The sequence below is a fragment of the Podarcis pityusensis genome (assembly GCF_964106645.2).
Source record: "Podarcis pityusensis genome assembly, chromosome: 2".
Taxonomy (NCBI): domain Eukaryota; kingdom Metazoa; phylum Chordata; class Lepidosauria; order Squamata; family Lacertidae; genus Podarcis; species Podarcis pityusensis.
Window position 1 is genome coordinate 29,847,534 of NC_138029.1, and position 24,132 is coordinate 29,871,665.

The 24,132-nt window shown below is 42.2% G+C and overlaps 1 protein-coding gene and 1 long non-coding RNA gene across 3 annotated transcripts in view; one reads left to right on the plus strand and one right to left on the minus strand.

Moving 5' to 3' along the window:
- The window catches only part of RPTOR (regulatory associated protein of MTOR complex 1), a 313,545-nt gene that overhangs the window by 154,324 nt on the left and 135,089 nt on the right, over positions 1-24,132 (minus strand). For both annotated transcript variants that reach the window (XM_080993602.1, XM_080993601.1), the window contains exon 7: positions 23,354-23,413. In XM_080993602.1, the coding sequence (XP_080849728.1) occupies positions 23,354-23,413 (60 nt within the window). The remainder of the gene's footprint in view (positions 1-23,353; positions 23,414-24,132) is intronic.
- On the plus strand, positions 8,307-16,396 carry LOC308471305. Its single transcript, XR_013982886.1, has 3 exons — positions 8,307-10,196; positions 12,784-12,860; positions 13,132-16,396. It is a non-coding gene; the product is annotated as an uncharacterized lncRNA (long non-coding RNA).

The window sequence follows — 24,132 nt, forward strand, 5'->3', positions numbered from 1 at the left end:
CAATGTAAATTTACCTCATTACAATAATATGCACTACAATGGCTCTTTTTGGAATGCAATAAAAAGGCAGATGGGAGGCTATCCTGGCGCTTTGCAGTTTAAAGTGGCACAGTCAAGCACTTCGCTGTCAGAAATAAATCTCTTTATAGGTTGGTCTTGTACTATTATAGCACTGTAATCAGTGGAACCATCCTCCGAATGGACCAATTAAACATCGCACAAAGATGTTCTTAGAGTTTAATTTCAGCAAAATCTCATTTGTTTGCAAAACTCTTAAAAGCCAAAGAACAATGTTCCTTTCTCCAGCAATTATAACACCCTCTCTTTCAGTTTGGCAAGCAATATGGTTGCTCCAGTTCAGGGCCAAGAAATTTTTTGGGGGGAGAGAACACAAGATTATGAAAGCAAACATTTCAAATGAGTAAAAGGTAAAGATAAAGGACCCCTGACAGTTAAATCCAGTCGCGAACAACTCTGGGGTTGCGGTGCTCATCTTGCTTTACTGGCCGAGGGAGCCGACGTTTGTCCGCAGAGAGTTTTTCTGGGTCATGTGGCCAGCATGACTAAGCCGCTTCTGGCAAAACCAGAGCAGTGCATGGAAACGGCGTTTACCTTCCTGCCAGAAGGCTATTTAGCTACTTGTACTGAGAGCCAGTGTGGTGTAGTGGTTAAGAGTGGTAGACTCGTAATCTGGGGAACCAGGTTCATGTCTCCGTTCCTCCACATGCAGCTGCTGGGTGACCTTGGGCTAGTCACACTTCTTTGAAGTCTCTCAGCCCCACTCACCTCACAGAGTGTTTGTTGTGGGGGAGGAAGGGAAGGGAGAATGTTAGCTGCTTTGGGACTCCTTCATGTTGGTTTCTGCTTCCTCACTGAGCAGCGAATGCTTGTCACAAGACAATTGTTTACATTCCACAGTCGGAGTTACTGTTGGGTTCCCACGGGAATGGGAGACTGGATGTGACGTACACTGGTTTCCTGTTTTTCAGTGTTCTCTCGGTTTCTTTGTGTCGAGAGGGAGTTGCTTCTCTGCTCTCACAGAGGCAAGATGTATGCTCTCAGCATAGCTTGTAAATAAAAATTAGCATGTAGCACATATTGCCTTATCCTTTCGTCTGCGGATCATGCTCTGCTTGGGCTCAAGATAAGACGAGCCTGTACCAGCTCCAGATGGGCCGGAGCTGGTCGAAATCTCACACTTTGGGTAGTGATAAAGCGGGATATCAAATCCAAACCCTTCTTCTTCTACTACTACTTTTGACATGCTTTTGAACTGCTAGGTTGGGCAGGAGCTGGCACTTGTTGCGGGGATTTGAACCGCTGACCTTCTGATCATCATGCCCTAGGCTCAGTGGTTTAGACCACAGCACCATCCACAGAAAAACCCACTTTAAAATAATTTTAAAATGCAACACCCAAGAAAAGTCAACCATCCACTGAAATTTCAGTAAAATCAGTTAAACTGATTTCAATGACTATACAGTATCACAGAATACAGTTTAAACAACCTCAAAGGGAATGCAGCATTGTCTAACTTAATCTCATTCAGAAGTCATTCATATCCACAGTCAGTGAATCAAGAAGGCTAGCTACATATAGATTGTGGTTCATATGAAGGGGGTGGGATCTTGGATCTTGAGCTCCATGATCACTGCAGATGGTGACAGCAGTCACAAAATTAAAAAACACCTGCTTCTTGGGAGAAAAGCGACGACAAACCTAGACAGTATCTTAAAAAGCAGAGACATCATCTTGCCGACAAAGGTCTGTATAGTTAAAGCTCCATTTTCACTATCTTGATTTCCCTAGTTTTTTGTTTTTATGACAACAAATTATAATCTCTATGGGTAGTGTCCTTTTGTTTCACTTCCCCCATCTTTAGATGCATTTTTTTGTTTCCTCCTCTGCCCTTTCTTCCATCTCTTTTTAATTTTGTTTAACTTAATAGACATTCAACAGCTAAACCTTAAAAAAATAAGATTTTCCACAATCTTTCACACATACACAGTCAAACACTTTTCTACCTACATATCGCCATACACCAGTATATTATAAAAGGGTTGTGAAAAAGCCGCTTCACATGTTCCATATGGCTTAGAGTCTTAACGATCTTATTTTTCCAGATCTCCTAGCTCCCAGACAGTCTATATCTTCAATTTGTCCTTTACTTTCTCAATAGTCTGTATATTTTTCCCATCTCATTTTCTTCCATATCTTAAAACTTCCCTGTTGCCCTTTTAAAGTGAAATGCTCATTTGCCAATAAAGATGCTAAATGCAGAGATGGGGGGGGGGGGGATCATTGTTTATATTGATCCCAGATTCCTAAGCAAACATTTACTACACAGGATTCTTCTATGTAAACTGTTTTCCTAATCTTCTTATCCATTTATCTTCTGCAATTTTCTTCTATGTTATACCATACATGCTAGACAAGCAGCATCTACGTAATAGCTCCCTCTCTCCTACATCTTAGGGTGTCCAGCTTGTATTGCCTAGACACTAATATGTGAAAAAAATCACAATGAAAATGTAAACATAAGCATTGCACTATCTTAATTAATCTGTAGCAAAGGCTTCACTACTACGAGAGCAATACGATATAGATGTTTTTGAGCAACAGCATGAGATTCTTCAACATTTTTTAAAGGAACTGGGCATGCTTAAACTGGGCATGTTAAAAAAGATAACAAAGACATTAGCATGTTCTCTGCTTTTGATTTTGTGTTTCCCAGTCCCATGCTTTTGGATATACGAGCCATTCCTGAACATATAAAGGTGTGTGATATATATAGATACAGATATACAGATACAGATACAGATATATAATCAAGTTTTTGTGTTGTTGTTTTGCAAAATAATATGGCTGCTTCTAAAACACAGCATGATACAGTTACATGTCTAAGGCTGACAGCAAATTACAACTGGAATCTATGCCATATTCTGACATACTTCAGCCTTCAGAAGAGAAACGTAAAAGTAATCTAATTTGATTTCTCACCATGAGAATGTCTATGAGAAGTTCTTATTTCTGCTCCTGCTAAAAAAATGAATTAGCCTTAAGTCACAGTTCTGTACGAGCTTGTATTTTTTGAAAAATGTGATTTACAGTAATTACCTCTGCAAAGCAACATCAGACTGCCCCCCTTATGCTTTTGAAGTTCAGCCATTCAGAAAAGCCAAAGAGAACATCCTAGTCAAGTATATGACGAGTGGGAAAGGAAAGGGAATTGATTTTGTTTCCCTAGATATTACCTTGTCATTCACAGGAAGGTTTCTGACACAGAAGACCAAGTAAAATGCATTGGCCATGGAACGAGGAGAAAGAGGCCAGATTGACTCAAGCCATAAGGTACACTTTAATTATGCTGCTTCACTTCCGTTTTTTAGCAAGTATTCCTGGCAGTCCTCTCTACAGAGCTCAAGTTCATTGGAGACCATTCAGAGGTAACAACTATGGAAATGTCAGGGTCACTGAACAGCTTGTGCCAGGTGTCACAGACAAAAGATCCTCTTTGAAAACCTAGCAACTTTGGATGACTCACACTAATAATTGTAGAAGCATCTGACATCAACAAAAAATGCATTTTTTTCCTTTATTTGGACACCACAACTGTCCTGGCTTCATTTGCTGTTGTATGTATAAAACTATAACAGTTGTACAATGCTAGAGGTACCGTATTTTTTGCACCATAACACTCACTTTTTTCCTCCTAAAAAGTAAGGGGGAATGTCTGTGCGTGTTATGGAGGGAATGCCTACGGGTGGCATGCCTACGGATTTTCCTCCTCTAAAAACTACGTGCGTGTTATGGTCGGGTGCGTGTTATAGAGCGAAAAATACGGTACTTAACCCAAACCAGCAAATTATTCTGATTAATATTATCAGATGCATCCATACCCAGCAATGTGCATGATTTAATAACCTTCTGCTAGAACTTTTATCCATTTCTCTTAGGCCAATTGCACAGACCCTAATGCCATTCACAATACAGTTTATGGTCAGACTACAAATCTGATGTCATGGGACTGAAGGCTTCTGGGACTGAGGCTAGTAAGCTAACAGGGACCATGTGCACTCAGGCCACAAAGTCCTTGGGGGGCACAGAAGGAAATACAGACGGTAAACAAATAAGTACGGGTGGATAACATCAGCCGCTGCAACTGGCAGACAGTGTGAAACCCGTGGAGTGACTAGGCCTGGTATAAATTCCTTCAGAGCATTGTCTTCTGCCTGAGGCACCTCAGGCTTCAGCCCCAGCAACTAACTTTAGGGCCTAACGGGCAGAGAACATTAGGATGGCATTCTGATATGACTAACCACAGTACCACCTCTGATACCTACCTACACTGAGAGAGAGAGAGAAGGGAAGGGTGGTAAGGTCAGTGGTAGAGCATGTGCAAAAAGCCCTATGGGCAGGGCTAGGAAAAAACAAGCCCCTAGTGATTTTGGTGGTGGCAGCAAAAAGAAAAAACGGTGTTGAGAATTGCCCCCTTCTTAATTATTGATTCAATCATCTGCTGGGTGAGGAGGGGTTGATAATCCCCTTTAGTTGATTGGCATGGATTAGCTTGGGGGGGGGGCTACATGTTTGTCCAGTGTGGGCAAGAGTGTGCATACCTACCAATGGCACGTGGCCTCCAAAGGGGTGGCCAATGGCGAGTGTGACCCTCTGGTGAAAAAGCAATCACCATCTCTGGTGTAGACAATATGGAGCTAGATGGCTCAGTGGTATAAGGCTGTGTCCTTAAGATTCTGCAGGCACTTTGCCAGATACACACAGGCCATAGTGGACTAGCAAGATCAGCACTAAGCCCACACTACTACTAACTCCCCAACACATAGCTTTTAGCTCACTTCCTGTTTAGTACTACAGCAACTATAGTCTAGAGGCAGCCTTAATTCTCTGCAAATTGTGCTGAAGAATAAGATATTCGCAGCTTCTGTCTCCAGACTTAAATCAGCACCAATTTATCTACTAACACACAGGAGGATTCCAAGAAATATTGAACTATAGAGTTCAAAAAGCAGGTACTTCAGAATTCTGTAGTAATACTGTGCTACATAACAACTAAATGAAAACCTAAACCAAACCTAAAATTGGGGAGGGGGGGACTAGATTTGTGACAATCTTGGACCTGGCCAGCAGGAATTATATTCAGAACAGCTGAGGAAAGAGCCGCTTTGCCTATGGGCACTTGTACCAGCTATATTCATGACAATGATTGCTCAGTTCACACATTCCATTTGTACATGGGAATGAAGAATGGCCATATGTTAAACAGTATATCGTATGATCCAACTCTTAGTGGATAAATGTGGATCTATTAAAGCTACTGAGTGCATATATATCATAGAGCAGATCAGAAATTAATCAACTATACTTTGAAAGCTAACAAACATGCCACATTCCGTGGCTCAGTCTATGCTTTAGGTCTCTGCAACTGTGTTCTCAGTTGGCTTTCTTGATTTTACAGCAACAAAAGGAGTTGCTCTTCCCTCCCCTTCTTTGCTGGGCATCCTCAACCCCCACTACTCTCGCCCTCTATTTCTGTGGGTGGTCTCTCAATAAACTGATAGGCTTTCAGTACCACATATAATACGTAGACACCCCACTATATCTTTCTATTGTTTTCTCTCTGTCCAACTGGTATTTCTGTGTGAATGTCCCCCTGATGTCTCAAATTCAGTATGACTGGACTGCTTATATTCCCTTCCAACTGTTCCGCTCCTTAATAACTGCTACACTTTGACATCACCACCATCTTTCTGATTTCTCCTTTGTTTTTACTCACCATATTCACTTTGTGCCATAGCCCATTCAGCTAACACACAGGTGCATGCTCAACTCCCACTTTGACATCTGCAAGCATGGTAGCCTTTCTTTATCACACCAGAGTTGTCTCATCTCCATCCGTAACACTGCTTACAATATTTACTTCTCTAGTCGTTCAGATCATATGATACCCCTACTCATATCGCTTCACCAGCTTCCCTTTTTTCTGCATTCAGCACAAGCTTTGTCTTTATCTTAAAAACTCTGCATTTTTCAGTGCTTCCATGACACAACCCCATATGTGATCTTCACTCCTAAAATTCCACCAGCTACAGACACCATAATTTTTTTCTACACTCAAATGATTTCGTTCATTCTCTCTGTCTTCTCCTTGTGCTGTGAACTCCCTCCAGTAAAACATATGTGGTTCCATCTTGCTATTTTCATTAGAATCGCTCCTCAAAGTCATGATTTTGTACAGAGCCTTTAATATGACCCCTTAATTGCTTTCCTTTCCAGAAACAAAGCCTACCTTCCTGTACCTTCATGTGCTGACATTCGTTGTTCATTTTTCCTTTCTCGTCTATCTTACATCTTTTCTTATCTTTCCACAGTCAACATACAGCTCTCTTGGGGACAGTGGCCTTCTTTTGTTTATTCTGTACCTCTGTAAAGCCCTATATAAACTAACAGTGCTGAATTAATATAACAAGAACCCCCCCCACCCCCAAAGTAAACGTCAAATTAATGTCATTTTCCCCTCTAAAGTGGGTGCTACAAAAATAAACAACCCTTAATAGATTTTGGCTGCATTTCAAAACCTGCCCCCAACCTATCTATGCTCCACAGTGGCCCAAGTATTTATTGTATAGGAGCCCCAAACTTGAAAGCTTGTTTTCAACCATGTCACTTATTTATATGAGGAAATGGAACAGTGTTGCCATGAAAACCATCTTGTTGAATGCGATCCTCATTTTGCGTATACAATAGGCTCTTCTCAGAGCCTGGCTCCCTCTGTAACAATGGCAATAAAACTAAGTGCACCATTTCAATAAAAAAATTGATTTATTGCCAGACATAAACCTTAGAGAACATCATCCACAAAGCTGCCTCCCCACTGAACCCGAAGCATTAACAAGGTATGTTTTACACTGGACATTTGCCATCACTGCCCCCCTAGCAGTCAAAATGTAAACCCCTAAAATAGGTTTAGGCAAACTTCTACTGTGTTTTATTTAAAAGAAATTTACCAGCTTATTTAAATTGCCCTTTATTAGTCATGAGACTTGAGGGAGGTGCCCTCCCAAGGATAATAGTTTTTCAGTTCACTTGGTTTTGAATTTATCTTAAGTATGAATGACTAATTAAGGTAATAAGCTCCCTGGGGCTGCAATGTTGTTGTCTATATACAGTTCTTAACCCTTTGGCGTAATTAAAATATACTCCCATAGCTAGATACCCTGAGGAATGTTACATTTATTTGCAAAATGGGGAGGGGAGTCTGCATAAGGCACATAATTATCTAGTAGGAAACATATTACTAATAAAGAAGCATCTAGATTACAGGGGTCTATGGAAGTGCACACTCAATGGGTGACAAGAAAGATGACAAAGATGCACCAATAAGAGTGACATATATCCAGAGTCTATTCTCATGATCTATACCTTCCTCCAGTTCAGGGTTACCCTCAGAACCTTTTGGAATCTGTAAGGAAGCAATTGCTCCCCACTCCAAAGAAGGTGCCATTTGTGATGGCGGGGCCCATTACAGCTGCATGAAGCCTATTTTCAACGGAATCTTGCAGGAACTTGACATAAATGTCCTGGTAGGAACTTGTAAGAACTTAACAGCAGTGTCATTTAGAAGACAAGAAAAACCCTCCTCTTTAGGAAATCTTTCAGCTTTGTGTTTCTCTTTTTGTGTGTGTGTGGCCTTTAATCAGTGGCATTTGGTGAAACTTTTCGTAGGGGAACAGTTAGGGGAAATTGCAAGGGCAATTGGGGAGGGGAACATTGCACATGTGAGCATCATTCCTCCCTCCCTAAGCAGGGCAGAAGCTTCCCGGGCTTTGGGAAGGAGGCACCAGGGGAACATTTAGGGGGCTAGCCTAGTCCCCTTAGTCCAGTGACTGCACACCACTGGCTTTAATCTGTTTTAACTATTATGTGGGTTTGTGTTAATTGCATTTACTTTTGTGATTTGCCTTGAGTTGGGTCTTGCCTAAATGAAATTAACAACAACAACAACCATCACCCCCCACCTCCACCCACTGGCATTGATCAAGTGGTTCTTCTGTGCAATCATCTTTGGGGAAAATATATTGCCCTAGGCACTAGTAGTTAGCACTGCTGATTCTGCAGTGGTATGTGGCAGCTGAGCACAATGCATGGACTTTTCAGCTAGCACTACAGAGAGGACTATTGTCCTTGCAAAGCTCATACAAAATGTTCTCTGCAGTGGCTAGTGCAGATGTATTTAGAAATATTCGCATATTCTGTTTACTGATGGATGGATGGACGCCTACCCAATAATTTTACTGTTTATAGCTAACCAACCCAAAGCAAAAGCTAACCCAAAAAAAGTTCTGGTATTTTAAATTCAGTTTTGTGCCTGGCCTTCCCCTCCAGAAGATGCTTCTAATAATGACAAATTGCAAGGAAAATCTGCTGTGCCAAAAAAGGCTATGAAGGAACCCAGCAAACTCTGCTTGAGCAACTCACCCACATATACATTTTAATCCAATTCAGCAGAGGTGAAGTGCTGAGGTCTCAGACAACGACATCCCTCAGCCTACCTTCCAGATCTGCTATGATAAAAAGCAATGCTGCTTAATTAAGCACCTCTGATGGTATGCAGGAGAAATTGGTTATTTTGTAGCACAGCAGTATGATTTTCACATTTTCTCCCAATTACCCACATTGTTCCTCCTGTGCAATCTCTGGGGATTTTGTTTTCCCCATTTCATCTCTAAATTAGCTCCTGTTGAATCATTACTCATCTTATCAGTGACTGGCAGACATTAATGAATTACTGATTTCCAGCTTGCCCCCCTCCATGATAGCTATAATAGAAACAAAGGGTAATTTTAGCATCAGACTTCTTATTTGGAATAATTTTAGGAAAGTGAATTTTGTGCTGGTAAAAAGTTACTGATTGACAGCATTAGATAAGTCCCCAATGAATGACTATAGCACAACTAGCAGCAAAGCTGGTGCTCCTTAAGTTACTCCTGCATATATAACCTTGGGACCTACAGCAATTACTTCTAGAAACTGGAAGTGGAAGGCACATATTATTTTCCCCTTTGACATTGCTGGTCTTAACACACAGCTAGCAGTGGGCCATATGACCAAAATATGGAGGCAGATTTTCACACTACTCATGTTTATAATATTGGGTGGAATTCAACATTACACTATGTTGAACTTTACGTCAGTGCAAGCATACCAGCTTGACAGACGGAATAATCCCCCCTAATGCTGTTCTGGGGGTTATTCCTACTCCTCCAGAGCTAATTTCAGGGGGTACAGAGGGTTACAGGCAGGGAGAGGAGAGAGGGACATGCCTCATTGTTCCAGTGGAAGCAGGGCTTCTGCAGATGGGGTTTGTTAGTTGCAGCCTGCCCATTGTAATTATAATATAATGCTACCCATTTTTTGAATTGCTGCGAGCACAAATTCATTTTGCAAAGAAAAGGACACAACCAGCGGACAGCAATAACATGTTTGAAGCTTTACTGATAATACTCAAAATGTCCAACATCTCAAAAACAAGGATATTTTGGTCACTCCACCAAAGGACTTAAAATAAATCCACATGGCAGCTCCAGCAGCAGCGGAGGCAGCATTAACAACATGCTCATTCTGCTCATTCTGGGTTAGCTTGGATAATGAGAAATTTCATCTCTTCAAAGAAGGTGCAAGGTAATTTGTTCAAAAAGTCTGCAGCTTAATTGGAAAACAAACTCCTTCTCAAGATTTTAAGACAGCTAAATTATAAATTACAATAGACATGTGTTGCCTTAACTGCCAATCTAAATCTTGTCTTCAGACTACTGAAGAAGAAAAACACGTGTCCTTTATAATTAATACATATAACAGATTAAGGTGAAAGAGGTTCTTTACATATTAAATTTTGAGGAAGCTGACTTCAAACAACTTTTAATGACTATATCTCCTTTTTACATTACAGTGGTACCTTGGTTCTTGAACTTAATCTGTTCCGGGAGTCCGTTTGACTCCCGGAACGGTTCAAAACCAAGGGGCGGCTTCCGATTGGCTGCAGGAGTTTTCTACAGTCAAGTGGGAGCCGTGTCAGATGTTCGGCTTCCAGAAAACAGTCGCAAACCAGAACACTTACTTCCAGTTTGGGAGCGTTTGGGAGCCGATTTTTTCGGGAGCCAAGCCATTGGAGAACCAAGGTACCACTGTAGTACAGTGGTACCTCAGGTTAAGTACTTAATTCGTTCCAGAGGTCCGTTCTTAACCTGAAACTGTTCTTAACCTGAAGCACCACTTTAGCTAATGGGGCCTCCTGCTGCTGCCGCGCCGCAAGAGCACGATTTCTGTTCTCACCCTGAACAAAGTTCTTAACCCGAAGTACTATTTCTGGATTAGCAGAGTCTGTAACCTGAAGCGTATGTAACCTGAAGCATATGTAAACTGAGGTACCACTGTATACTTTGTCCTGATCTGGCTGCTTCTAATTGCCAAGCTACTGCCCTGATTACTACAAACTATGGATATGTAGATAAGGTAAGCTTGGCTGTCTGGTACTAATGTTGCAAAACAAAAGGAACAAACTTTTCCTACAACTGGAACCAAAGGAAAGAAAGGTGCCCCAAGAACTAAAAATTTAGCCGTGATTCCATGCAACAGAGAGAGCATTACAAGTCTAGGCCCATTTAAGGTATCATGCTGACAGCTGATATTCCTGTGGCTCATGTTTCTGTAAAGCCAGACTGGTTATTTCTCCAAATTTGCAGTGCTGGCATTAATTCCCATTTCACTTATCTCTTTACAGGATTTCAGAGGATATGTGAAGGCAATACAAATTTCCACAATTACTTAATTTTTTATTTTTTTAGTTCACTCAATTCCAGTCCCTCTGACTAAGTCAGTTGCCTACTTATCCAGAAACAGTGTATAATTCCCCCCTCCCCCCCAAGTTTGAAGAGACACAGTTGGGAACAACTGCTTCAAAGTTCAATGAAATGTCCAAAGGATATGCTGAATGACGAGTCAGATTTCTAATCTATCCTACAGCAAAGAGAAAATGCCCCATGGGCTGTAGTGGCCACAGTAAAAAGATCAAAAAGCCAAACCGCTCTTTGATCTTGGGAAGGTCGACTCCCCACACATCAACTTCAGCAAAACCCATTTTGAAAGTCTAAAATAAGAGTAAAATAATTATCAAAGTCACTGCAAAGCAGAGACCATCAACTCTGAACCACATGGTAGAGAATGATTATATAAAGCCTGAAGTGATTCCAAGATATATCAGAACAAAATGAGAAACTTTGGGAAGGGCAGAAGCGTTGCACATGGTTTTATTCCATTTACTTCTTCTGTCTTCTGTCCTGCTATTACTGCTGTCCTGAAGACTAACATGCTCAACACTTAAGTGTGCCTGTCTTAAACATAACAGCTGGCTCTTCCAAGCTTCCCTTCTAACCCTGAAGCCCCCCCCCCCCCGCTCCGTATTAGCTTTCTACTACAATGCTGCTTCCCCGCGACGGGGTGAGCTCCCGTTGCTTGGTCCCTGCTCCTGCCAACCTAGCTGTTTGAAAGCATGTCAAAATGCAAGTAGATAAATAGGTACCGCTCCGGTGGAAAGGTAAACGGTGTTTCCATGCACTGCTCTGGTTCACCAGAAGCGGCTTAGTCATGCTTGCCACATGACCTGGAAGCTGTATGCCGGCTCCCTCGGCCAATAAAGCGAGATGAGCACCGCAACCCCAGAGTCGGCCACGACTGGACCTAATGGTCAGGGGTCCCCTTTACCCTTTACCTTACAATGCTGCTAATATAATCCTTTTCCAAACTGATCTTTATACTTCCCCCCACCCTTGTACAGTGGTACCTCGGGTTAAGTACTTAATTCGTTCCGGAGGTCCGTACTTAACCTGAAACTGTTCTTAACCTGAAGCACCACTTTAGCTAATGGGGCCTCCTGCTGCTGCTGTGCCGCCGGAGCATGATTTCTGTTCTCATCCTGAAGCAAAGTTCTTAACCCGAAGTACTATTTCTGGGTTAGCAGTTGTAATTTGCAAAGGCCCCACAGAATCTGGTGATGGTTTTTGTTATTCCATTCTTGTGCTAATAGTAGTGTCTAAACTGAGAGGCAGTTCCTCCTCTGAATTTCTTTCTTCATTTACACTTTTTTTTTGGAATCCAAGCATATACAAACAAATCCTAATTACCTGCAAGACAGTGACTCCAACACCATCTGATAACCATTGATGAGCCTAATGTGATTTGGTATTCAAATTGTACCTGAGGAAAACAAACCGCTATTCAATTTCTGGTTGGTTCCTTCACCATTCTACTAACACTGACTGTGTATATGTTAAGAATTATCAGTTTTTAAAATATTATTATTTAAAAGCATCATCACCATCAAGCACATTAAATTTATTGTGTGTAATCCATGAACATATCACAGACACAATATTTTAAAAATAAATATTGAAACAAATTATAGCCACAGGAATAGGCTGGGCCATAGCTGCCAACCTTCCCTTTTTTTGTGGCAAATTCCCTTATTCCAGCACCGTTTCCCGCTGCTTCCCACTGCTATCCCGGATTGTTAGATATCCCGTAGACTGTCCCCAGGACAGGTGAGGCTGCTGATCCCTTATTTTCAAATCTGAAAGTTGACAGCTATGGGCTGGGCCCATGTGTGCATTCCCCTATCTGTGCAAGTAGGCAGCTGCTATTTGTATATGATGTGTTGTTTTTAACTTTCATTCTTCCACGATCAAACGCTTTTTATGATATTTAAATCAGATGCATTTAGGGGAAAATATATACCATGGACAGCTACAACTTTTAGTACATGCTGCATTTGAAACCTGCTGAGCCATGTAAGTACAAAATCAAAATGATTTACTGCTAGCATAGTGACTCTTTTAACATTAGGTTTTAACACTGCAACCTTTCATAGTGTCCATTTAACTCCATTAATCTTTAGAGAAGGCTCAAGGAATGTTTTGGTGCCACTGATTACTTCAGTGGCCCAAATTTTGCACGAGGGTTAAAACAAAAGTAGCAGGTAAAAATCACTCCTTTCCCAAAGCTGAGCTTTTCTATGCAGGCTAACATACTTTGACACTGCTTATTTCATTGTTTAACAAGGTTCTATTGCTGCATCCATGAGAATGATTGGGAAGAAACAGAAGTTGCAAGTGTCCCAGGTGGGCTAAAATTGATGTTGGGAGAGAGAAATCAGTCTTGTCTGTTTTAATAAAAAAGAGTTTTAGAAGGACTTCTTGGTTCAATCTCTGGGTTTTTTGGGGGGGAGGGAAGGGGGGGGAATGACTGCTATAAGGACACATAGCAAGTCCCCCAATTACACAATAAATCCAGTTTGGCAAATGCCCCGACAGCTTAATCAATACTTGGTGGTTTAATGATGAAGCTCCTCTCTTTGCTCTCAATGTACCATTTGGCAGCCTTGAGAATATTTTCAACCATAATGGCTATTTATAACACAAAAATGCAAAAGAGAGCTGCCCAATTTACACAGCATTCACTGCACAAATACATTTTCTGTTGATTTCATTGGTTCTGACACATACCCACACCAACACCCACACCCACACCCCTGAGAAAACCGTAGAAAACCTTCAATTCCTCTGTCTAGAGAAGACCACTTTAAAAACACATAGTAGGATAAGCACTTCAATTATGGACAGGATGAGATAAGATAAAGAAGATGTTCTGAAGCAGCTCTTTCATCCTTTTAACTACTGCTGCTCACTTTATTGATAACATACTATTATGAGTTTGTGGGTAACTGGACTTCCCTTCTAATTTCTGACTCCCCTAAATTCCTGGGTCCAGATCCTCCCCTAAATTCCTGGGTGTTTAATCTACGCTTGCACTAATGAGATGGGTTGCCAAACGCTGGATTTAACAGTGTCAAACCAGTTTTTCCATACTCAGGATATCGCCTAGGAGAAGAGTCATCATGGAGAACCAAAGGAAAGTAATGGGCGATTAACAATGCAAAGACTCTGTGCCAGCCAGAAAATGGAGGGAGTTGTTTCCTGAGCTCTGAGATAGTGAGCAGAGCCAAAAGGGGGGCAGTTGTTAAGGACTGCAGTGGTGATGATGTGACCGAGGGAAAAAGCTTTTCGGTCTGTTATACACAGCAAGCTGAGCAGAGGGATAAAGAGCCTTCTTTCTTTTCTTTTCTTTTCTTTTCTTTTCTTTCCTTCCTTCTTTCGTTCCTTCTTTATTTCCTTCCTTCTTTCTTTATTTCCTTCCATCTTTCTTTCTTTCTTTGATCCAAGGCTGCAGCAATGGGAGAAACAGCACCCTCTTCGACTGCAATACTTTGAACCCCTCCATCATAGGCTCAGGTCATATGTATGTGTAAATAAACCATATATCAAAAAGACACCACAGTCTCCACTGTGCCTCATTTCCAAAAGGAAACACGAACCCTGAGTAAGCACTTGAAAACCCTGGAATCTCGCGTGGTTCAGATTTTTGGGGGGTGTATGTGTAAAAATACATAAGGAGATGAAACTGTTACAGCTGCACCAATACTTTAAAGCTAACTATTCTAGAGTCGGAGCTAAATACTTAATAATCAATCTTTCTTCTGCCCAGGTGCAAGAACATTCCTTCCCCTCAGGAATATTGTAATCAAATGGTAACTCTTTCAGTCTCCATCATCACCAACCCAGGTGTGAGGGGTGAGTGCTGCCAAAGCCAGCATAGATAAAACTCCAGGCTCGCCGCCAGTTTCTGTCTTTTAGATTTATTTACAAAGTTCAAACGGTTTCCAGAGCTTCAAAGCATGTCCGTCCCTGTCTCATTAGATGCCTCGAATGGTTTTTTCTTACTCCTCCTTCCCCAGCAGGCTAATCGTCGGAAGCCCCGCCTCTTACTTCCTCTGTTCAATGAATAGCTAGTTGCGGGCTCAGCATCCCCCCTCCCTGTCTCTTCTTCGCTGTCAGATGAGAAACTGCTAATTAGCTCTTTCGGCTCTCTATAAGTGCTGGTCTCCCCCCTCGGCTCTCTAGCCGTTTGCACTTCCCTGACGCCAGGTGCTGCCCAAACAAGTGACCAACTCCAGCATGATTGAAGAGTATGTGCACTTAGATGCACTGAAGCCAACAATAGTCTCAGTACCACTCCCGGGTCCTGACTCTCACAATGACCTTGACATGCCGCCTCTTCTTCAGATAATGCATAGAACCTCAGGTGAGAGACACAATTTGGCATCCCCACAGAAACATGAAATGTATTTTCCCACTGTTAGTCAGCCCTGTGCTCACCATATTTAGTAATGCAAACTCACCACATAACAAAAGAAAAAACAGACACCCCAAGTCTCTAGCCAAGGAGACTTCAGTGGAAATTCTTGCTAATTCAAGATGGATATTGGTGATACCTGAGGCTGTGAGACTTCAACATTAAACAAACAACATTCCATGCAACCATGAGCTAAATTCTGTCCCCCAAAATGGAATTCAGGTGAATTAAATTATGTGATTTTAATATTAATGAGTTGTAGTTAAGAACAAGTTGTAAGCCACCCTGAGCAGGAGGAGATACAAATATACAAATATTTTAAATAAATGAATGAATTTACACATTTTTTCCTGTGTGTAGTTTCCTCTGTTGTTTTCACTGTTTTGCAAGACCTGCTTCTGCTATTTAAGGAGCTAGAGTGGGGTGATGCATGAAACTGTTCCTCACCCCCTGTGAATCTTACTCAGCAAGTCCTCTGGCTTCTGAAATTGCAAGTTTCAATTACATCTTTACTAGACGCTTAACTTGTTCTCTCTCCTTCTTTAGGGAGAGCTGAAATTCTTTGCTGTATTCTAGGTTTGTTAAAAAAACAACAACACTTCCACAGAATACCAATATACACAATGCCTAAATCCAAGACCTGCTTGCTGTTCCTATCCAAACAAACAAGAATATTTTTACAGTGGTACCTCAGTTTACGAAGTCAGATCAATTGTACATCCAGTATGGATGCTGACAAGCTTTTTGTAAACCACTTTGACTTTTTGTAAAATAATTAAGCAGCTGCTCCCCAGGGTTTTCTGTAGCCCTACTTGTAGATGTCAGGGGTTGAATCTGGGTCTTCTGTATGTAAAGGTGATGCTCTACCACTGAGCTACAGACAATAGGTGCAACTTACTTTTGAGCATAGGATTCACATCTTGTCCAATATGGGGAAGCAGAAGCTGCTGTCTCACTGAGATATATGATTACTGAAACCAACTAACGGTTATTGGAAAAACCTTCCCTGAGCTGGCTGAACTCCTCAATCACAAGACAAGAAAGAGGGAGGTACGAATCAGTTGCCTATAAAAGCAGATTATTTCAGGATTGCAGGCATTTCTCCCTCAAGCCATGCTCAGCTTTATGAGTTATTTAACAGCACATACTTTTAATTCTACAGTCTGAAATACAGATTGCAAAGAAAAATTTGCTGGAACCGTCAGAATAAAACACCAATGCAGAGCATGCAGTATGCGACCTAGATTACTGTGATGAAAAAAACATGAAGCATGCTGCAAACAGCAGGAAAAATGAATTCTGATGTGCTCGGTGGTGGCATAAGAGAAACAAAGCCTGAAAAATCTACACAGCTTTTAAGTTAAGGGCCAAAGTTCATATGTAAAGCAGTCCCCAAGACAAATGAAAGAGCTGCAGTCACTCTCCTCTTTTCTTATTTACTTTACCAAACAGATTTGCAAGCCTGACTTAGCAGCAATCTTCTTTTTCAAATGTGGCGAGCCAAAGAGATTTCTCTTTGTCTTTTCCCACATAATCTGTCATTACCAAGAAGCCTTATTTACCCTGCCAGGTTCAGTCAGTCTGGGCAGGATTTGTACTAAGCAACAAGCAGTCTCTGTTATATAGATTAGCCTGTGCTGTGCAGGTCATGCAGTATCAAATCCAGGTCTAGGTATCCAACAGCAGACCAATCCAGTTCTTTTCTTGCAGAGCACAGCTGGGAGCAGACAAAACATTCCATGTAAGATTGTTTTGATTCATAAGTCCTGAGCTTGCTTTGAATATTGATCTACCCAGTCAAAAACTTCATAGCTAATTTCTCAGACGGTGTTCATATGGAATCGGGAAAGGGAGAAGATAAATGGAAGGGTTGTTCTGTTCCGCTCTGAGAGCCAGTGTGGTGTAGTGGTTAAGAGCGATAGACTCGTAATCTGGGGAACCGGGTTCACGTCTCCGCTCCTCCCCATGCAGCTGCTGGGTGACCTTGGGCTAGTCACACTTCTCTGAAGTCTCTCAGCCCCACTCACCTCACAGAGTGTTTGTTGTGGGGGAGGAAGAGAAAGGAGAATGTTAGCCGCTTTGAGACTCCTTCGGGTAGTGATAAAGCGGGATATCAAATCCAAACTCCTCTTCTTCTTCTTCTTCTTCTTCTTCTTCTTCTTCTTCTTCTTCTTCTTCCTCATCTGCCAAGCCACTCAGCACATTCTCAGCACACTGCTTTGGGAGTGAAGGAGGGCAATAGGGGGAATGACTATTTTCCACTTTCCGCCTGACCTTCCTACCCTTTTCTGGTGTTTGATGCAAATATTACTCAATGGGTACAGATTGCACACTGGATGTCAAAATGATAGGTGGAAAAACAGTGTTTCATCTAAGTCACTGTGAATTTGAAAGCTCTCTCATACTGAAGAAAGAACAGTTATGGCTGGGCTTCCAAAGCTGCATTTGAGAAGATGATCATGTTATTACAAGCATCCAGTCTGCAAGGGTGAACAAACGTTTTCTTGGCTTTGTGGATGCACAGGGGATAGAAATGCACTCACATACACATGCAGCTTGCATATAAACCTTTAATTGTGCAACTAAGTATGAACGCATCACAACATACAGTTCTTGTATACTTGTAAATGCGGTTTTTAAAATTTCCTAGTCCATTAAAATGCATTTTACCCTACTTTCTAGATGCCCTCCAGTAAAAAGGAATGCTCCAAAGGCAGGGCTAGAGAAGAGGTCTGGCAAAGGGCTCAAACTGGGTACAGTGGCCCAGGCATGGGCCCTATTCTTAATGTAGCTATAATGAGTATGGGTTGCTCGTGCGTAAGTTGCCGCCTCTCCAGGCTTTGTTGCCTTGGTAAACCTTTCAGTCTGGGCAGCCCTTCACGTCGTGGCTGCCTCAGTCGCTAGCAGAATACGTCAGTGGGCGTTTCTTAAATCTTTTCCAACATAAAAGTTGTTTGACACCCAGTCTCCTCCTACTCTCTCTGCGCGGAAGTCTTCTGCGCAGGGTGGGCGTGGGTAGCGGGGTACCAGTGCTCTCCCCGCTGGTGGAGAGTCCTGGAGCCCTCTCGCCGATTCCCCCATCAGCCCCTCCTTATCCCTGGTGTAGCGCTGATTTGCTTCCCCATCTGCGGAGCTGCCTCTCTCCCTGCTGGGCCCTTCTCCAGCATCATTTGAGAGCCTTCCCTCCGCCTCTAGCTCCGATGTCAGTTCCCTGACAGTACCCCTTCAATCTCAGATGGCAGTATGGTTCCACTTGAAAATCTGCACAAGTCTGACACAGCTTCATTTTTGTCAAGCACTATTCACTGAAGATTTACTGATACTGAAGTAGATAAAGCCATTATGGCGACAGCTTTCCATTTTGGAACTTGTTCTGGAACGAAATGGACAAATTGTTCGACAGAGATCTACTTGAGCAAATCAGCAAGGCAGAACTTGACATTTTAGATAGGGCAATCCAATCTTCACTGGCATTCTTAGAGGTGCGCACAGCATTAGTTGTGGTCTATAGGGTTGACTGCCAATGAATTCCTGGTGGGGTGCCAGTTTCTTCCTTCCTTCCAACCTCAGAATGGTGATGCTAGGGCAAATTAGTGCCCAGTGGCATTTACAGAGAGGGAGATCTTCACACACACATCCATCCTGGGGTAGGAGGATAGACCTTCTACTCCATGAGCGCTGGTGGTGGCAGCAGCAAACAATCCAGATACAGAGAACAATTGCTGGGTTCCAAGGCTACAGGGAAATTATGGTTGCCCTTATGCTTCGAGTCCTAAGCTGTTTCTTGGTTGCAGCAAACATCCTGGAATCCAGAACACCAATGTGCTAGGTCTGGCAATCGTCGCCCCTTCCTTTTTCCTTCTGCCTCAGAAAGGTACCATGGAAACAATCTGCTTATTTTATTTTATTGTTTTATGCATACATCAGCCTTCAATAGGTCGCGAGGGTAGCTTACAAAGAGTTAAAATTGTAACTGAAGAAACAAAATCATTCACACAGCACAGCAAGAGTGGTTTTAAAAGCAAGCAGAACGAAAAACAAACGGAGCACCAAGACAGCAAGGTAAAGGTAAAGGGACCCCTGACCATTAGGTCCAGTCGTGACCAACTCTGGGGTTGCGGCGCTCATCTCGCTTTACTGGCCAAGGGAGCCGGCGTACAGCTTTTGGGTCATGTGGCCAGCATGACTAAGCCGCTTCTGGCGAACCAGAGCAGCGCACGGAAACGCCATGTACAGAAGATTAAAATGCCGGCGGGAGGAGGTAATAAAGCCTTTGCTTAGCGCTGAAATGACATCAAAATAGGAGGCAGGCAAGGCTCCCTAGGGACAGCATTCCACTGTCAGGGTGCCACTACCAAGAAGGCCCACTGCTCTGTAACCACCCAACTCAGCTCTGATGGTGTGGGTGCCAAAAGAAGGATATCCACTCAACTTTGTAGTATAGGGGCAGACACCTGTGGAGGCAAGTAGTACTTTGCAGTCACAAGCCATGAAGTTAAAGGCAGTGACTCACCAAGGTTTGTATTCCATTACAAACTTCAGCATCACTCTAAATGGCTCAAAGGTGTGGCTTCAGTTGTGAATGACTGTAATCCCCTGATCAGCTAATTTGTTGCTGGCTCAGTTGAGGTTGAAGTCAAACACAAAGTAGATTGTTGCAAGGCTGAAGTTGGTCCACATTTGTTATTTATTTTAGTATTACATTTATATTCTGCCTTTCCTCCAAGGTGCTCAAAGTGGCATACATGGTTCTCCTCATTCCCATATTATAGTTACAAGAACCTTATGAAGTTACAAGCAAACTTCATAACTGAGTAGGGATGTGAACCCTGTTCTCCCACATCTTAGTCCTGCACTGTAACAACTCCTCCATACTGGCTCTATCTCAAATAGCAATAGTAAACCAATTAAGAAGGCCTGCCAGTGGCTGCAGCTCTGGAGAATCCTCTTAACTAGAAAAGCAAGAACAATGATCTAAAGTGGAAATCTTCAACAAAACATTCTAATGTCACACTTAAAAGCAACAATCCAGAAGATTGTGTAATGCAAGGAACTAAATTATGCAACAAGAACATGCTTGTTCAATTATATTACTTTGTTGTAAATCTTTTAAACTGAATGAGAATGGTGACAGGACAGTGTCAGATGCGGCAGAAGAAAGGACTGGAAAACCAGAAGCACAATTTTTGTGGCAGAAAATTGTCAGGAAAGTTTGGACTACCCTTTAGAAATATTTGCTATTGCTAGCCATTTATTTGCTATGAAGCTACTGAGTCTTGGAAGATTTGGGCCGGCTGCTGAGACTTGGTGCTTATTGTGTTGCAGTCACAGCTATTTCCTGCAGAAACTCTTTGAAAACTGTGGTATTTTGCATTAGCTGCCAAATTCTGCTGTGAATATCTTCTTTTTGCAATAATAAAGAGAACTGAAAGAGGGCTAGAGCAACTGTTGTATCTTAGGAATCCTTGGCAAAGCATTTCAATTATGCCCATGCACCTGCACCCCTATTCATTACAATTATAATGCATTTAGGTGTCTTTGCTACAAAATTTTAGCCTTGATAGGTGGAATGGGTGGGTGCGGAGAGACTAATTGCTTTTGAAGAGGCACATCAGAAACCTAAATGAGTCCACAATATGTTCTTCCCATTTATCTTGCTTGACAAGGAATGCTTCTAAGGGAAAGACATATTGAAAATCAAATTATCCCTTATTAATTGCACCCACTCAATTGTACTTCGATACAAAATAGAAGTATAAGGAGAAAAGGTGCAAATCATCACTGAACCAAGATTCAAAAGAGCCCATCTCTTTCTGCACCAAAGCAACCTACAGGAACATTGCAAAAATGCACATGCGGAAGGTTTTAGTTTAACCTTTCCATATCCAGTCAGGGTTGCATAAACCGAACCATCTTTGGGGAAAGAAAACCATATCTGTTTTTTGTCAGCTTGCCTTGAAATGGGAAATTATCTGTTTTTATGATACCGTGCAACTTGGATGGTAGGTTTACAGAGCCCAAAAGAGTGTAGCTAACCAATGCAAAAGAATAAGCTGTTGTTTGTCTTTTCACAAGTTTTTGGCAGATAGTCAAGATGCAGGAGGAATTTTAGACATTATAAGAGAGAATGATTGCAGTGGCTGAAAAGAGTCGTTGCTTATGCAAGCACAGTGCAAACTTCCTTTTGTGCATTGCTGCAGCTATGCAACCCACATCATGATCTATGCCAGTGCACTTCATTAGGCCTCCGGCAATGCCATGCTACTCCAGCACTGGATAAAGGGCAGAGCTCTATCAATGCATATTCATCTGCAGGCATGCTGCAGTGCCAGTAATATCAGCTTTTCTTAATCCAAGCTTTCAGAAAGTACTAACACTGCACTATCTCACTACTTAACACTTTCCAGGCACCTTTGCACACTTTAAAGGCTGGCCATTTTCCAGAGGCTAAAAGAAATGTGGTAGGGAAACAACACAACGTCACCCCACCAAAATCAATTTATTTCAGAGCATCGCCTAAGAACATATGGTACAAATTTCCCATAGACTGACAAGCAAAAACTTTTGGCAAAATTCTTGTACAAATTCCTTAATGTCAACATGGACCCCTTTAAGTCCTGTGTTAAAAAAAGTCAATGCACACAAGAATAATAAATATTCAGTTTTCTTAAACCTCTTCTATGAGCGTTGTTTAAGCCTCCAACAAATAGTAGCTTCACTTTTTTTTTTAAAAAAAGGTCAATGTTGTATCGAGCTATACTTTGCAGTAATAACATAAAACGACAAATACTTTAAAGTTGCAAACTAGCTAGCGTATGTAATTTTGAATCTCTGTGCATTTGATAAGTCCGAGGTAGTCTAACTGAACAATGCTAACCCTGGCTGAGGAGCCATGGGCTCTAAGGGGGAAAAGCCAATGTATACCAAGCCCCGGATCTTATGCTGGTCAGGGTGGAAGGTTGTGGGTAGTTTTGCTGTGCCAAATCCAAGCTGATGCCACAGAGGGAGCTTCTTGTGGGATTCATTTGCCTTTGGATGCAGCAGATACAAAGCTGGAAGGATGGCTAGCCACTCACCACATTCACCAAAGAGAGGCACCATCCTTAAAAATACTCAGGACACAATAAAGTGATGTTGCCAAATAAACAATCCTTCTGCTACCAGAGCACTAGGAAACTCTCCTACCAAAAGGCTTAATGGGTTGTATCAATCGGTGCCCCTCTGCTGACAAAAAGCTCTTGGATCTAGGCAGAGCCTTAGCACAACAGGGACAGAGGCAAATTTCAGAGGTTCTCCCTCCCCTCCCACAGCCTCCTCCAGGCCACCGCCAATCTGCTCCAGAAGTCCGTGAGACCCTTTGCAGCGGCATGAGAGGTGGTGTTGGGGCTGTTGGGAGCTGCAAATCACTGAAGATTGCCTTGGTCCCTGTTCCGCTGACAAAAGGCCGTCCAAAGAGCTGTCCAACGTGGAACCGTCGTGCATGTCCCAAACAAGTGTGCCATCCGCGAGGGCAAACGCAGATAAAAGAAGACCCTCAGTCACATTTTCTTGTTGCAATAATAAAGAGAACTGAAAAGAGGGTTAGAGCAACTGTGGTGTCTTAGGGTTTCTTGGCAAAGCATTTCAATTCTGCCCATGCATAATTATGCCCACCCTCCAAAAAGAATACTGGTAATGACTGCAGAGGTGGGTAGGGATCACACCTGCAGCTGTGCTGTGATTCCTACCCCTTCTTGAAGGCCAAAACACACAGATCACCACCACCGCATGTTGACTACAAAATGTAGCCTTACAACAGAGAAACACAATTGTGGTGTGTATCTCTTTATTTTACTTAGTCTCAGGATACCTAGCTCTGCTTTGGCTCATGTTCCTGCCCCTTTCAGAAAATAAATAAGCAGGTGTCTGACCTTTGGGGATTGCCCTTTGGCTACAAAAACAGCTTTTGTATTTGTGAGGTTGCTTTGACCAAACAGCCATATGGGATGGATGGACACACTCCAAGAAACCTGAGAATCTCCAGTTAAATAAATTGGAAAAAGTAAAGTTGGGCAAATAAGAGTTTTTTAAAGGTCTCCGAAATCGTGCTTACTTCTCTATTAAATCCAGCGTGACTCCCGGTACCAGTCTCACACTCTTCTGCATGCAAAACCTGCAGATGAAAAAAGAGAGAGTATATAAGTAAATCACACTAATTAAACCTATAATGACAGGCTACCCAAAAGGTTCCATGGCAGTAATTGAGTTCCTCATTATTAGAATGCTTTCGTAAAATAAAAACAAAACAAAAAAAGTTTGCTACAGCATAACAGCAAGGAGTATTTGCTGCACTTGTGATTCTGCAGTGGTTTCCATCACTACTGTCAAGCCTATACGTTTCAACTACCACAGTGACAAGTTTGGAAGAGGGAGGGACAGCAAGAGGAGGAGAAAGTTTCGGTCATTTGCCACAACTTCTAGGGAGCATGGACAAAGCACTGAATAAAACTGAACTAATAGAGTAATGTGGTTTGGTAGCTGGAGTTCCCCAGAGAACAGATGCTGAAAGAAGAAGCACTGGGGAATGAGTTAATAAAGCAATGCCTTGCTAAAACACCTCCATTCATAGAAGAGTTTGCTGGGAAGGGACCAATAGAGCATTTATTGCAATTATTCCCTCCAATTTCAACAGTTTAACCTATTCAGTCCAGACAACAGTGCACCACACTAGGAGTGAACAGATGCTTCCAAATGACTCAAGCAAAAAACACGTAAGATATGGCCTCCAGCCAAAGATTTGGCAAGTTATTTCAAATCAATATGAATTCGTCTCTCTCTCCTGCGCCTTTCTCTGATGCCCTCACTACTCTAGAGCACTTCTTCCAGCCAGTA